Source organism: Alosa sapidissima, chromosome 18 (genome assembly GCF_018492685.1).
Source record: "Alosa sapidissima isolate fAloSap1 chromosome 18, fAloSap1.pri, whole genome shotgun sequence".
NCBI lineage: Eukaryota > Metazoa > Chordata > Actinopteri > Clupeiformes > Clupeidae > Alosa > Alosa sapidissima.
The window spans coordinates 20725375-20742373 of record NC_055974.1 but is presented as its reverse complement, the minus strand read 5'-3'; the positions used below and the strand labels follow the sequence as shown (position 1 = coordinate 20742373).

The 16999-nt window shown below is 42.3% G+C and overlaps 1 protein-coding gene and 1 long non-coding RNA gene across 4 annotated transcripts in view; one reads left to right on the top strand and one right to left on the bottom strand.

Moving 5' to 3' along the window:
• Positions 1-270: 270 nt before the first annotated feature.
• Positions 271-15899, bottom strand: epoa (erythropoietin a). Of its 3 annotated transcripts, none has more exons than XM_042068996.1 (5): positions 15654-15899; positions 8710-8840; positions 8339-8422; positions 6741-6905; positions 271-2119 (listed from the first exon to the last, which is right to left on the bottom strand). In XM_042068996.1, the coding sequence occupies exons 1-5, from the start codon at positions 15730-15732 to the stop codon at positions 1967-1969; spliced, it is 612 nt and encodes a 203-aa protein (XP_041924930.1). In that variant the 5' UTR covers positions 15733-15899; the 3' UTR covers positions 271-1966. The 3 variants fall into 3 exon arrangements, with proteins under 3 accessions (XP_041924930.1, XP_041924931.1, XP_041924932.1); XM_042068997.1 differs by lacking the exon at positions 15654-15899 and adding an exon at positions 15238-15602; XM_042068998.1 differs by lacking the exon at positions 15654-15899 and adding an exon at positions 9675-9743.
• The window catches only part of LOC121689313, a 20186-nt gene continuing 18875 nt past the window's right edge, over positions 15689-16999 (top strand). Inside the window, exon 1 of the long non-coding RNA XR_006024755.1 lies at positions 15689-15775. This is a non-coding gene — a long non-coding RNA (uncharacterized LOC121689313). The remainder of the gene's footprint in view (positions 15776-16999) is intronic.

The following is a 16999-nucleotide window of genomic DNA, read 5'->3' as shown; positions in this document are numbered from 1 at the left end:
CCCTTTAAGTCTGTCTGTTGTTTATAGCCTAAGCCTACTGTATCCAGAGGGTGGCAGTGTGATCTAGTGTCCCTGCTAACACTGTCTTTAAAACCGAGAAGTTTCTGGAATGGTCCGTGGTGGATCTGCACTAGATCATGCTCAAGTTCATTGCAGCATACTGCGTGTGCAGGAGCAGGTGCTTTGACACTGACCTCTAAATGAGCTTTTCTCACATCTCAAAAACAGAAAGCAGGACAACACAAAGAAGCACTTATCACAAACTCAAAATTTCCTCTGCATGTTTTCAGGATTTTTCTTTTAATCTAAGAATAATGTTTTTCTTTTAAATACCAAATGGCATGGTGATTTAGAGAGCAAACAACACTACAAAGAGGAAATGACATTTACAAACTTCCTTCCAAACATCTGGGTGACTGATGGACACTTACAAAAACAATACTGATGACGAGGAAAAAAACAACAACAACGGAAAATCAACAATGCAAACTAAACCGTTTTCACACAAAGCTCAAAACAGGACAAACATATTCATTATAAAAATACTACTCCAAAATAGAGAGGCTATGAGAGAGAGAGATGATCAATACTAAAAGGTATAAGATCCTGAGCTCTATAAAGCTCTTAGAACTCTGAAATGGTTTTGGACCTCTATGAGTAAAATTGAATTGAAAAAACAAAAATACCACTAAGTGAATGACAAAGTCAAATTTAAATGGTTTTGGACCTCTATGAATAAAATTATATTGAATTAAAAATAAATACCACAAAGTGAGTGAGCGAGTAAGGCAGGAGTGAGGATGTGCATGTCAGTAGCCAGTCAGTATTTGTTCAGGCCCTGGTGCTATCACCGCTGAGCAGTGTCCCTGACGCTTCCCTGCATGCCTTAGTTAGCCCTGTCGAGTGATAACCAATGCAGAGGTTAAGCTATTCTCACGTAGACCCTCCATGCTTGCCACCCCCCTCCCCCCCCACCACACTCTCTCTCTCGTTTTCTCTCACACACTGACACTTATTCAGTCCCTTGCTTCTCACACACATTTTCCATGGACCTCTCTCACGCATTCTCTTCTTTCCTCCTTCACCCGAGGTGACCCCCCCAATGACACTCCAATGTCTGCCGTCACTGTTGAGGTCACTCAGGGAGTTTACACACACTTAATGCTCCACTATCTTGCGCACTCTTTCTCTCTCTCTCTCTCACGCACTCACACTCGCTCACACACACACACACACAGACACACAAGGTGTGTAGCAGCAAGTAATATTTCCAATATCTACCAATGCACACAAGTGCTACAGTTTAAACTACAACAGAAAGGCATGGCGCATTAAACCCTTTCTATGTTTTTGACTATTAGAAATATACATCTGTATAAATAACAAAACAACAATTCAATTAATTTACAATGAATTGTTGGTACAATTCATTTAACATCCAAACTACAGGAACAGTCCGGATCTGGTGAGATTTGATTGGCTGTCAGTCTCATCTTCCCAACTGGGGATAGGCTGGCTGTGTCTGATTGACAATGATACAGTGCATTCCAGTGCATATGTTGTAGTGAAGAACTGTTGCAGCCAATGGCGTTTGAGCCTGTCAGATGAACACATCTTTCCACAAGGAAAAGCATAACACAAGTTTGAAAGGTGAAATGTTAGACCGGGCCGCTCAGTAGACCTAAGGATTGTAGCATGTATTTCACTTAAGGAGGCAGGATTCCAGCATTCCCTTTTACGTCTTAAACGCACACAAAGTGCTTCAGTCATCTCCTCCATCCCCTTGTGACACCCTCTTAACACCATAGAGGCATATGTCCCATGGTTACAAAATGTCCGTCCATGACCCTAAGCAGATAAAATCTCCCTTAGTCCTCTCCAACCAGCAGCCTCCTTGGTCCCACGTACCACCCCTTTGACACAGGGCTGCTCCAATCAACAGACCCCTGTCCAGGCTGACACCCAATCAGCTGACAGCTTGTTGGCATACAGGCGCGTGGGACATCAGGAGCCGGACCTTCCCTCGGAGGAAGTTGAACTGGACCTGGAAGAGGGCAGAAGCCGAGGTCACGCGCCACGTGTCCGTGGTGACTGAAGCTGCCTCGGGGGGAGTGTAGTCCTGTAGAAAGATCAGAAGCAGAAAGAGATGTGGTCAAGGGCAGGTCCCTTTCTCAAACTTACACATACAGTATATATGGGAAATATCGTGGGCACTTTGGAACAACTCGGTGAAAACAAACGCATGGACAACTGATGTGAATTCAAAAATGACACAGAATATTCAACCATTTTTCCATTGTGCCAGCTGGTAGTTTGTAGGGGCACTAACTCAATCTGGCTGCTGTCAACTTTTGCTGTTTTATCTAGCTCATGACATCTTCAGTGAACAAATACAATCATGTGCTTTTCTTTTCACCGAGTGCAGCCCATGGACTGCGCTATATGTCGAGGAAATTGTATTATTTGTTATTTAGCAGACACCTATGCACACAGGTCAACTTGTGGAATATTGATGTGTCTACAGGGCCACACCCCCTGGAGTAACTCAGGGTTGAGTGCTTTGCTCAGTGCCACAATAGACCTCTGATGTTCGCCTACAAAAAGGACCCACAGCTGCCATCTTTGCCTATATAAGGAGATATGGATCTCCTTATATGGGCAAAGACGGTACCCGGATCTCCTTATATGGGCAAAGATGACAGCTTTGGGTCCTTTTGTAGACAAACTTCTATGGTCTATGGTGGCAGCCCTTGAAGATTAAACTCACAACCTTATAGTGTTCCATTTGGAAGGCCAGATGCATGATGGATACCTTACCTCACTAGACCACCACTGCCCCTAATCAATTCAACATCACTTCGATATCAGCCTTCACTCTCGTGTTAGATTAGATATGCATAAGCAGTTTTGGTCAAACAAATACAAGCTAGCCTAACCACCTAAAGGTATAAAAGTTATTCAAGAACCTTCCAAACACCAACAACAGCATTCACTATTGATCTATGCCTTGGCATGGATCTATGCCTAGCATGGCAACTTGTGTTTTTTGGCAAAAGTTTAGCTAGTGTTTGCTGTAAACGTTTCTCTTCCATTTGCATTTGGTATGACCCCTCAAAGCACAGGATTACACTATTCAAAACCTGGGCCACAAGTGATAGCTTGACCATGACACAGTCATAATGAACCTGCAAATAATAGCAAAAGTATTTGCCTAAAAACATGTCAGAAAGGGGCTCTAATTTAAATAGGAAGAATAAAGTCACTCAATGAGCAAAGTGTCTCGTGCATGAACTAAAGCTATTGTGTGGCATGTGGGAGTTTGAGCTTTGTATCTCACTCATTGTATTAAATTAGCAAATCAATGTTTTACTCTCTATTGGTTGTTTTTGGTATTATCATTAAATGAATGTCTTTGTATGACAAAGGCTATTGGTCCGTACTGTAAATATCTGCTGCTTACACAGTATTCACAAACTAAATGTGTATGTCTAATGTGTATGTGTATGTTATGGGGCAGCCGTGGGGGCGGGTTAGGGCGGGTTGCCGGTTCGATCCCAGACCAGGGCTTGTAACCGAAGGCACCTAAACCCTCACTGCTCCCCGAGCGCCGCTGTAGCAGGCAGGTCACTGCTACCGGTTAGTGTGTGCTTCACCTCACTGTGTGTTCACTGTGTGCTGTGTGTGTTTCACTAATTCACGGATTGGGATAAATGCAGAGACCAAATTTCCCTCACGGGATCAAAAGATATATATAATTGAGTCTCACATTGCACATTTTTTATCACTTTTATCAACAAAACTTTGAGATTGGTGTTTTAATCAGGTTTTAATTATTCTTTTTTTAAATAATGTTACGTTCCATGTTTTGTTGTCCAGACCTTTTCCATCACTTCTAACCTCTTCATATTCTGAAAAAGGCATCTGATAAATACAATAACCATAACTTTCTACAGACATTTAAAACGTAACTCCGGAGTAAAAACAACCTAGGGTCTTTTTTTTGGTAGTTAACAAGTTCAAACTTTTGATTGAGAGCACAGTTTCATTTGCACAATGACAAACTGCCTAACTGTTAATATGCAAATGTATGCAAGTGCAGAAAATACACTAGATTGACAGGTAGATAGTCTAGATATAATTATCAGTGTTTCCCATACATTGACTTATTTGTGGTGGCCCACCACAATATCAACATTGACCACCACACAATGATTTTCCAGGTTGTACTAAATTGTGCTTAAATCTGGTTAGCATCATAACCACGCAGTGCTAATTTGTTAAAAACTGTTGCATTCAAGTTAATTCTGCAAACCAACCACCACAAATGGAATTCAGTTCTCTAGAAAACACTGATTATGTACTCACACATAATTAAAGGAACCATATGTAAGAAATGTGTTTCAATTAATCATAAAATGGCCCTAATATGTCACTAGACATTAAGAAATCATGTTCATTTCAAATACTTATATCACTGACAACAGTAGTCTGGCCAGGATATTGCCATTTAAAAAGTGAAGTTGCAGCCCTCAACTGATGTTGATGTTGTGTTTTGTCATGTCATGTTGTGTTTTGGCCTGATGCGCCACCCTCCACCTATCTACTAATCACAAAGTCAGTAGTGTTTCGGCATCCAGGTTGGCAACCTCGAGTCAGGGGGGAGGGGATACACCACTCTACAGTAATTTGAAAGTGATTGCAGTACCAGTTTTGGCCACAATCTTACATATGGTTCCTTTAAAGTAAATCTAGAGATCATAATAGATGCATATTTGTGCATATCTGACTGTGAATGGACAATGCTGCTGGTCTGTGTGTGGGTGTTTGCATGTATGTATAAGCGTGCGTGTGCATGTCTGTGTGTGCATGTGTGTGTGCGCGTGTGCGGGTGCGTGCATGTGCGTGGGTGTGTGCATGTGTGTGTGTGTGTGTGCGTATGTGTGTGTGTGTGTGTGTGTGTGTGTATCTGGCAAAGGAATACAACTGGGTTCAGTCTGGAGGGCATGTTTGTCTGCTGATTGCCCCTGCTGACCTCAGCACATTTGGTTCACACACACACACACACACAGATAATCTCGGGCATTTCTCCGCATTTCTGGAACAAAGAGTTTCCATGTATTTGGTGTGGGTGCATGCAGGCGGGCGTTTGTGTGGGTGTGTGGTTGAGATGTGTAACGGCAGTCTGAGTTCTTTTATCGGCTTGAAAGTTGTGTGTTCTTTCATATGTATGTCCTATGCTTTTATTAGCTATTCCTGGTTGCTTGTGTTTATGTAAAGCACATTGAATGACCTCTGTGTATGAAATGTGCTATATAAATAAAGATGACTTGACTTGACTATGTGTTTTTGTCAAAGTTGTGTGTGTGTGTGGGTGCGGCACGTTTTCATATCAGGCAATCCCAAGAAATCTTTACGATTCACCTGATGTTCAAACTGTGGGAATATTTAAACTGTCAGACATCCAAATAGCAAATCATAAACCAGCAGCATGGCCTGAAGAAGCACTTTAAGTGTACTTTAACCCAATTGAGCAAATTTTAGCAACTTTATAACAATTACCGTCGCCTTAGTTCTGTTTGTAAAAAATGTATATGCTAAACAATCACCAGAACAACCATCATTACCAAGAAAAAACATCACTACCAGGAATACTGTATATTCACCAGGAAACTAACCGAATCACGAATCACACACCTTATCCGTTGCTAGGTTACGGGGACGCTGGCGAGACACGTCGCTCCGTCTGGCATCATGTTTTTGTTTGTATTTATGTAATGTTTGTAATTTTATGTAATGTTCTGTTCATTTTTTGTATTTATTTTTCTAGTTAAATGTAATCACTCTTTATTTATGTTATTTTCGATCGTTTTTGTGTTATTCTTAGTCCTTTTTTCTGATTAACAAACTCGGCTGACACCATCAACGTCAGTAACGTTAACCAGCTTCCATTGGGCTGATGAGCGCCTTGGCTAGCCTGCCTTATGTCTCTAAAGTCCCTCATCCATCCGTGACGCTGCACATCCAATGTCTGGACGGAGGGATTGCTCAGCAAGGGTGCCTAATGTCAATCTGCAAGAGATCTGCAGCTGCCACGACCACCGAGCTGCGGCTGACATGCGAGCTGCCATGCTAGCATCTACCGGTGCCTGGAGTCTGGATTGAGTGCTAAGAAACTCTGATGACAGTGTCAACCATGAACAACAAACAACAAACGGTCACTGTCTAGGACCACCGAGCTGATAATCAGCAGGGTCGCCCATCACAAATTCGGACTGTCTAGTCCTTCCAGTGCTCTCCAGACTGCCAGTGAATTCTCCGGGTTGGTCAGTTATAAAGAACTTTGTTGGTGTTGCATCGTGAAGACACAGCTGTGCGCAGTTTTTACGCAAGTCATCTTTGCCCTTGGACATTTTCAGCCGGTTGGAAATTGGACTAATTGTTATTTTTAATTTTTTTAATTTTATTTATTAATTTGTTTCTTGTATGTCTTGTATGTCTTGGTGTCACGGGTACGCTGGCGACTACGCCGCTCCGTCCGGCATCTATTGTCTTTGTTAGTCTGTGTCAATGACAATGTCTTGTATGTGGAGCGCTTTGGGTTGCACTCTGTGCATGTTAAATGCGCTATACAAATAAATCTGACTTGACTTGACTTGACTTATGTAACCAGCAAAAACAGGGATAACCTGTTATCACAGGACCTTAACCAACACACACTAGCACCCAGTGGCAGCACTCACCGGGAAGCTGAGACTGCGCAGCACCTGTCCGATGCTGACGATGTTGCCCAGATTGTTGTCTATGTGGGAGTGTAGTGCTGTGTTGCTGACTGAGGTCTTCAGGGATAGCAGGGCCTGAGACAACAGCCATAGTCCTGTTTGCACCTCAAGGGCCTGCTGCTCTGACTGGACAAACATAGACACATACATACATACACACACATAAACATATATACATAAACACACATAAACATGCACACACACAAGACACACATAAATACATACAGACACATACATTTAGGTCAAATGTACACATGCAAATGGTAAGAAGTGGTATCTTTAATTATTTTGCAAAGTTTTTATATATCTGTAGATAATTTTTATTGACAAATATGAGCAAAGTCACTTATGTTGCTAGGCAAGCCTAAACAAATGCTACTGATCTATTTTTATATTTCTCCGGGTTTTATTGTTGCGTCGTATTCCATTCCAAAAGTCCTCGGTTCAGCCCCGATTCTCGATTCCCGATTAGGCCCTGCCCTACTTCGCCACGGCCCTGGTCGGCCTCAATCAAATGTGCATGGTGGGAATTAGTTCCTGCCATTCTATTCTATAATTCATGACCACATGGGGGGCGATATGTAGGCCTCAGGGTTGTGCACAATTCGAATTGCAATTCTGCTTCCTGTTTGCTACCTCAATTGAAATGCAAGTGAAATTCAAGAATTGAATTGGAATTTAAGAGCCAGTTTCAATTCAATTCTGGAATTTTGCACAAGCCTGGTAGGCCTCTAATTTACATCCAACTTAAAGCTGCATATGGCAAGATTTTTTTTGATCATATTCGCTGAAACCGACACTATGCTCCGACAGAACAACATATATCAGCCGGTTTTAGAAAAAAAAAACACACTTCTACCTCCACCTAGAGTCTGTTATTTGTTTTGCAAAAATCCACAGCTCCCGGTTCTTCTGGTCCAATCAGAGCAGGGCTGTGTGAGATCTGACTGTCAATCACAGTCTGGTGCGCACTGACAAGCACAAACTCGATGAGAGGGTGCTCGGTGGTCTGCCTGACATTTTCTTTGAGGGAAACGATTATGAACTATGGTGTTCCAGACTAGATCTCCCTGAAAGAAGATCTAGTGGGCGGGGCGGGGTATTTCATGGTTCCATGGTATTTTACAACTTTCACTTACAGTAAGTGATGGCTCAAGAGAGGATTATTGTGCAAGGCAAGCTAGTGTTTTCCCAACAATTCTGTGTAATCAAGCTTCTTCAATTAACTGAGATAATCTCACCTTTGCAATCCCTTTTCTGTCAGTTACTTAACCATTTAGCATACCATTTTCCAGTTTGTGACAAGTGATTATTTTGGACAACAGTGAATGATACTTGAATGATACTACATTTATACATTTTATGTCTTGATTGGAGGGACATTTTGATCGTTATTGAATATTGGGGTTGAATATTGTTGAATATTAACTGTATATTTTTTACGGCCTTGTCTCTCAAACGTATTGTCTCTGGATCTACTTGACCTGAACTAAATTGAATTTAATTGAGTTGAATTGAGTGTACAATACAAGAGAGAAGTGAAAGGGGTGCATTCTTACATCCTTCTTTCTCCAGGCGTTGTAGTCCACGCTGGGCTGAGGGACAGTGAATGGCGTAGTGAAGCTGCATTCCTTACAGCTCCTCTGTAAAAGGCAGGCAAGCAAGGTCTAGTTATGGTTCTTAGTAGAAGCTTTTGTCCAAAATGACGTACAATAATTACAATTAATATTATCATCAAAAATGAACAGTTTAAAGTCATATAGCTTATATAAAACATACTAATAATAGTAATAGATTAAATCATTTTAACAGAAATTTAACATGGGGAGGAATATTTTACTCTGTGTGTGTGTGTGTGTGTGTGTGTGTGTGTGTGTGTGTGTGTGTGTGTGTGTGTGTGTGTGTGTGTGTGTGTGTCTTAGTGTCTTACCATGGCGGCCTCAGCCTCCTGTGCCTTCTTGACAAAGTGGTCGAGAGCGCGGAGGTCACAGATGGGCCACAAAGGAGAGGGCAGCCCTGGACTGATCCACCCCAATACTATCAGCAGCACAGCAAACAGTCCTGAGAGAAAGGGAAAGAGAAAGCAGGGAAAGAGAGAGAGAGAGAGAAAGCAGGGAAAGAGAGAGAGAAGGAGAAAGAGAAAGCAGGAAAAAGAGAGAGATAAATGGAAAGTAGGGAAAAAGAGAGAGAGAGATAAAGGGAAGGCAGGGAAAAGAGAGAGAGAGATATATAAAGGGAAAGCAGGGAAAAGAGAGAGAGAGATAAAGGGAAAGTAGGGGAAAAGAGAGAGAGAGATATATAAAGGGAAAGTAGGGGAAAAGAGAGAGAGAGAGAGAGATAAAGGGAAAGCAGGGAAAAGAGAGAGAGAGAGAGAGATAAAGGGAAAGCAGGGAACGTGAAAGAGAGAGAGAGAGAGCAGAGTGGAAAAGGGTAGAAAGGTTAGCGATGCTATTTCCCAGCGTGAATCAAACGCAATTCACAACTCTCCGATGTAACAAACAGCAACAGGCAAGCGCACCTAACTCTCCGATGTAACAAACAGCAACAGGCAAGCGCACCTTTAAGTGCACCTAAAACATAAACTTTAAAAGTAGGCAACAACTTTACTATTCATAATGTAATTGGTTTCTGTGTTCCAGAATTTTAGTAGGCTGGGTGAACCCAGAGGAATCGTTGAACGTATTTCAATTTGCTCAGGAGGTCCATCTGCTGTTCCATTTAAGCATTTCCGAATCATCAAAAACTCATCACAACCATCAGGAACCAATCACATCCACTCATCTGTGATGGGGGTGAACATTATACGACATATTTTCTTTGGAAAATTTAAGAAGCAGTCTTTTTGTCAGCCAGATTAGAATTTGAGTGTAACTGAATAAGCACCCATGCTCTCACTCATAAATCCAGTCTCTCTCCTATGGAGAAGTATTGATTTTTCCTTGATTCCTGGTATGCTGGTGAGATGGGAATCCTGTACATGACCTCCCACGTTATGCTTGTGCACTTTGGCACGTAAACAGCCCATTTGATGCATATAACAGCCTGATGTTAAAAGAGGCAGTAAGTTTTACTGTTTAATGGTGATAGCCAGCTAGCTAGGTAAGAACAAACAGACATGCCTAGCAGAAACAGGACATTTGGTGCTAGTATTCTAGTCATACATGGTGATGCTCGCAGATTTTTGCAGTGTATGTGACATGGAGCATGAAACTAGGTAGTGACTATCCTGTTCAGCTGATGAGACTGACCGTTGTCTCCTTCAAATGACCTTGACCTATTTCCTAAATGCTGCTGAGCTACAACCACACACCTTGAAAAAGAGTAAAACCTCACAAAGCCTTACTTAACTTTCCCATGTATTAAACATATGAAAAATAGACTACCTAAGTATGTCATTTCCCAACAATGCCCCCTTTATCTCTGAACTCTTATTTAAATAGCACAAGACTGTGAAGAGAGAACTGGCTTCAGCACGTGCAAATTTGCCTTTAAATCCCACACTAGAAAGACCATTGCATCAAGAGATGTCGTCACAACGACACGCTGTCTCAGCGATTGCCATCAGCCATTGGTCAGAGATGAATCTATCTGACTGGACCCACACCCAAAATAATACATTCTGCATACACAACAGATAATGTCACAACACCTCCACTCATTATCAGAGATCCCACAAACTGATGTCTGCAGACCCAATAGTAAGCCTGAAATGGCCGATTCTTGGATTAAAGTAGTCGTCGTCATCACTGTCGTCTGGGATGGCGTGGAAGATAGGCACCACTAACAAGTCGCATGCCAGCACTACTGACCTTGTCCACCTGACCTCCTCTCTATACAATGGTGATTGCATACAAAACACAGGAAGCCCTAACATCTTGAGACGTGATAAGAAATTGCTGGAGTCTGGCGTCTCTGCAACATCTTGGAGCATCTCTCGCTCTCTTTTGGACACCAACAACTTTGTCCTTTGGATAAGACGTTAAACTCACTGTGGTCATTCAAGATTCCATGATGGCACTTATCGCACAGTAGGGGGTTCCCCCGGTGTCCAGGTTAATTTCCCAACTTGGCTCGTTTTATCTGGCCCCCTGATCATCAGTGTAATTGGCTCATTCATTCATTCCCATTCATTCCCTCACTCTCCACCTCAAGCTGGTGAACATTCAGGTGCATAATGGCTACCATCACCCAGGTGGGTGCTACACATTGCCACTGTTTAGTGAGGTTTCCCACTTCACTGTAAAGATGAACAAGCACTATACAAATGCAAAGTTGTTGTTGTTACATCTCTGCACTCTCATCCTGCTTGAAGTATTTGGCCATTTGTCATTTATGTAACAATATCCCATAGAGTTATCAATCAATAATTTCTTCATATCGATACATTCAAATTCCATCAGTCTCAATAGAAGGCCTCTGAATGGCAGCATGGCTTTTCCTCTGACGCCAATGAGAGCTGTAGCTATGGCACATTATGCCCACAGTAGGTCCTATGCCCACAGTGTCCATACACTGTGCCAGCTGCCAACGGCTCCCTTTGTGCATAGCAATCCAGCACATTCCATGTGAGAAGGAGCTGCAATGGTGGCTCACTTAAGCATCCAAATCCAGTGATGATCCCACTGATATCTTATTCTATATAATGTGCAACTGTCGAATCCGCTGTGCATAAATGGTTGGTTGTATTCGATGATGATTCCGGTTGTGATTGAAATATTGCTGATTATGTTTCTAAACTTCAATTTCCAGTGAGAAGAGCCAGGTTCTCTTCGGCAAAGAAAACAGCTGCATTGGCTGTGGACATGCCAGTTGTGCCAAAGGCTTAACTCCCATTATCTGAGAAACTAATGTCTAATCCCTTAAACAATAACAGAGTCTGACACACAAGCCCAGATCTGAGGTGCCTTTTGACTTACAGTCTAACTAGACCTCAATGAGAATCATGTGATTTCTAGTAGAGCTTTCTGTGCCAATATCCTGACCTTGATGGACAAGAAAGGGTAAAGGTTATCCAGTTGGACTGACCCCAACCAAAAATTAATCACAGTGCATACAAAACATATAACCCAAAATGCAACGTCTGACGGCCAGGGATGCTGCAGTCTGTCTCCAACATCACACACGGCCTATTTCCTCACTGTGGTCTACTGTGTCTGTGATATTTGTGCCTCGTCTGTGTCTGAGGAGCACAACGATGAGGATTAATCTTGAACTTTGCCTGACCTTAGGAGAAATAATGGGTGCTGCATACAAAACATGCCGCCTCTGAACATCTTGACGCAAAATCAGATGTGGGACATTTTTGTGTGACAAGAGGCACGTGGCTCCCATTTCATACCCCTGGAACCCCAACAGCATTAGATCCTGTGATTTCAGACACGACCATGTGACCCAAGATTTCAATACGTCAAAGGGATCATTTGCGTCACTCTCCCATAGGCTAAGTTCCAAGAAGACAAAAAAGTCTTTTATACATGTATGTTATATATTTTATCTTTTACATCTACCCCTAATGCTAACCTAGTTCCAAGCTTTGCAACCCAGACAAGATTGGTTACATTACGGAATTGTTGATAACTGATTGGGGAAAAAATATCGGTAAACATCAGTATTGACTGAAGACCCAAAACAGTATGAGGTCAAAGGTCAATTTGCTCCTCATTCCCCTAGACAAGCTCCAACAACACGTCCAAAGGCTGTGGGCAGCAAATGGAGTCAGTTTGGCACATGCTTTGCTCTAGTGTTAGCTATGTGTAGCTCTTCAGATATACACCACATCAGCAAAAGGCTCTTTTATACCTGGAGCTACAGATGGACAGAGAAGGTGCAGTTGTGGGTTGTGCTGAACAGATGACTTAACTTTCAAAGATTATTTTAAGAACTCTCTCATGCAAGTGAAGAACTATACAAAAACAAGTGAAGAAATACCAGAAGCAGTGTGCATAAGTTGCCTTAAGTCTTATTCATCTGTAGGCGGCTTGCATGCTCTAGCCATTTATTTAACAACTTCTTAAAATCCTGTTACCATCAACCCTTAGATGGCTTCTTTAATAGTTTAGTTAGCACTAAGAACCCACTTTCTCAACAGATCATTCTTTACATCATGCAAAAGTATACTTTTGTTGCAAATGCATCGCACATCTAACTAACATGCTGCAACAGCTTCCAGGATTAGAAAGGATTAAGGTAGCGATCAGACAGGACATGCTTTGCTGCTTGTAAGACATGAGGTGCACTATCTTTTCATAAAAACGCGAATGGCATTGGGCGCTATCCCGCTTTGAGTTTAACTTTTTTTTCAATTCGAGGTGCTCAGGCACAAAAACGCAAGGCGCTCTGTGCACATAAGCAACACACAAAACGCTTACTGCCAATATGAAACAACATAAAAGGTGCACGTCACCGCATCCTGTATGATCGTGCCCTAACGGTTTAATTAATTTTATGCAAAACTGCTGATAAAGGCCGGTGACTGCAGAGTCCATATACACAGTGAGTCTCCAGAAGAAGTGTGGCTGAATGAAAGTCACGTAGGCCATGTCATTGCCAAGCTGAATGTTATCAAGTGCACATTCTCCCCAAAGTGCTTTCAGAGATCGCCACTTAAGCTTAATCCTACCACTCTGAGCCTCAGAACAGAAACAAAGACTAACATATCCATCTCATGCTGTCTTACTGAATTCTGACTGTCAAGGTCAGACAGTGGCGGGCAGAAGGTGGCGGGTTCGAGGGCCTTGAGCGGCGGACAAATTACGACCTCTGTTACAGTAGCACCTTCTTACTCTTAACTCTCTTTAACTCTGAATGCCACTCGCTGGCAAATGCCCTGCACGTTCCACCATCCTCTTAACTGTATTAACCAGCAGGCAAATGGCTAGAGTTCAAGGAGGAGACAGAGAGAGAGGAGGGGGTAAGGGCAGTCACCTTGCATTCGTCCAACGGTGGCCACGTGCCTTGAATCCATGAGCGTGATGCCAGGGGGTCCTGGCCAAAGTTAACACAGTGAGTCTGACTGACCAGGAGCCAAAGCTCCATGCTGAAATCTCACCTCGCTCTTTTTTTATCCTGGATGTGGGCATTCAGCCCACATCCAGGATAAAAAATGCCTTACCACATATTATTGATTATCACTCGACTGGGCCTTATCCAAATAAGTCCTGAGGAGTAGTACCTCAGTACAAACAAAGACAGAGTATGATGGACCTAGCGTATTATCAGAACATTTTCAGTCTCTGCCAAGAACATTATTAGCTTGCACAAAAGTAGGTAGGCTACTCATATCTCTCTCTCTCTCTCGCTCTCTCTCTCTCACTCACACACACTCATGTCCAAAGTACTTAAATACGCAACAGTGTAGCCAAGGAATAAACTCTTCATCTATTCCTTCGTCATCGCTCAGCATTCTGCAAATTCTGAGGTGACATCACATCCTGTGTGGAATCACATCTCATTTCCCTGAAAAGAGTGTCCCCTTTGGACTTTCCCTGACCCTTTTCTCACCCTCTGTATTGTTACAGTAACTGCCTGGATGGTTGCATAAAAATTGCATTGTCAGCACATGATTAAGATTTGACTCAGCAAATGTGCTTTTTTTTTCTTTTTGGAAAATGCAATGTCACGGTTAATACTCTGTAAATGCAAGCTCTCTCGTGAGAACAGGGTATCTCCTTTGAGCCCTCGCTGGCAACCTCTTTGACTAAGATGGTCCGAACCTCTGGGTTTCCATCCACCTTTTTAATGTGCATTTAAGGAATCCTAACCGGAAATATTTATCTTCAATATTCTAATGCGCCTATAGAATTTATATTTGCTAGAGGGAGTTTGATTCATTCTTGAGCCGACTTTACATGAATGCCCAATTGAATATGCGAATGAGCTGACTGAAATCCGAGCCAATGATAGAGCCGACCTAAAGTATAAAGTATAAAATTCTGAGATTTAGATGTTCATAATAAACTGCAAATAGCAAGTGATGGATTGAAAGTCAATAACGTTCTTGTGGGCTAGAATGAATCCTAATAACGCAGAGCAGGGTAGTGCGTAAAACGCGCCCTCGTCTATGTTGATAAAACCCTGCATGTTGACGTGATGTGCTCCGTTTAGGTTCACCTCACGCTTTCTAGGAATACTAGTCATTTTTGCAGTTTAGCTATTCTACTTTCTATTTGATAAAGCATTTATAAAGGATACACATCCAGTGAGTTGGTAAAATGATCGGTTATAAGTATTCATTATCACTGGACAACATAGATAACGGTAAATATAGCTTGATAATCAGTTCAGAGATAACGGAGTAGCATAAACATAGCTATTACAGAAATGCACATTACCAAAGTCACGATAAACGAATGCATTTTAAACCAAACTAGAAGTTTGTCCAACTACCTTATTATATAGTGAAAATTAATGAAACATAGGCCTAAAACAAATGTACGTACAGGCTGTTGTTCGAACTTACCAAAACTGCGAAACATTCGAAAACGATCGCAACATCTTTAGAAATTATGAGAGAAAGCATATTATGCACTTGCTGATAGATCGTAATGCGAAAGAGTTCAAGTGCGTCCAATCCTATGCGTCTGCTTCTCTGGTTCTCCCTTGGCGCACATAAACTACAGTGAATTCCTGGGAGCCCCAGTTATCACCAGAGTAGAGAACTATCCAGCTTTACATCACACTTCTTGGCAAGCCTCAAAACCTCTATTTACCTCCACTCAAACTAAGTGATAAGGCGATGAACCCGATAGCGACGCGCGTCCGTGCGCCTTTAATCGTCCTATTACCTGGGTGGAGAATCAACACAAAGTCATCTGAGGCTAAAGCAGGAGAGCCCCCGCGTCAGGTGAAAAACACGGCGGTGACTGCGTTACTCACTGGGTATCTCCATAACCGAATCCACATAGTCCCTCAGCGGTGTCTCGCCGTTTCGCTCATTGGCCCCGTCTAAGTCCATTAATTGCAACCGAAGCTCTTTTTATGGATTTCTCACTTATCCGGTAGGTGTTTCTTTGATTTTATTGTCTTGAGGGGATTATCCGGGCTGCTTCCTTGTTATGCTTTCACTGTCATCAAAATAATATATGTTTTCAAACAAGAGTCGCTGCGTGTAAACAACGGCTTTAAAAAACTAGTGACTTTTCAATAAGTGATGCTCCTCAATAAACGTATCTGTGCGATTTGGCTCAGGTGCTGTCAATGTTTAAATCACGATCCTGTAAGTATTTTTCACTATTGTTTACAGTGCACAATGTCCCAATAAAATAATCTATCACAGGAAACATATTTTTTAAGATTTCAGTGAGTCTCTGAAGTTTTCACTGTTTTTTTGGCGCAGCCCAGCCAGACCTCCACCCTCTCTTTGGAGGCGACTTGACAAGTTGCTTGCAGGCAGGGGGTCTGTTGACATAGAGCGGGAAAGAGACGACAATCTCGCTCCTTTAGCATCCCATTAGACGAGCATGTCGGGCGGGGAGTGGTGGGTGCGCGCGCCAGACTCCTTTGGAGTCGCTTTCCACAGTCCGTACACATGGGTCTGTGACGGCACCAACGAGATCTTCATGCTCCCACTTACGAAGATGAGCACGATGATTTCACGCTCTGTATCACTGACACCTCTATTCTCCTTCACCACCCTTTCACATTCTAGTGTCTTCCACTGATATCTTTTTGTAGATAGATTGTTGTTTTTTGTAGTTATTCCTCATTTTGTAAGTAGCTTGGGAATAAGCGTCTGCTTAATTAATGCGTGTAAATGTTATCTCATGAAACAACAACTAGTGTGTTGGATTGGTGGGATATGATATCTAAAAACAAAATCTCATGAAATCAAAACTAAGTCATCGCTTAATGGCTTGTCGGAAATACACAGAGACATGTGACGCAGAGGCCGAAATTAAGGAAAGGATGACTGATTTAACAAACACGCCGACCTCAGAGTGCTGTTGACAGATCAGTATGACTAATAGCTATTGAACTAAATAATAGATTAATAGTCTCTAATGTCCACAGGGAGCTAATCGTGGCCACGTCTATGTGTGGGCACAGCACCACACATATAAGATGTAGCAACACATGCCAGTACGTATATCATGCGACTAACATTTATCCTAGCGCTATAGCCGTTCGGGGATAAACAACCCATACTTAATCCAAACTAAAAGAATAAACAAACATATATAGGCTACTTGTGTTAGGCGGGCCTGTTAGTGGTAAGTGTTAGT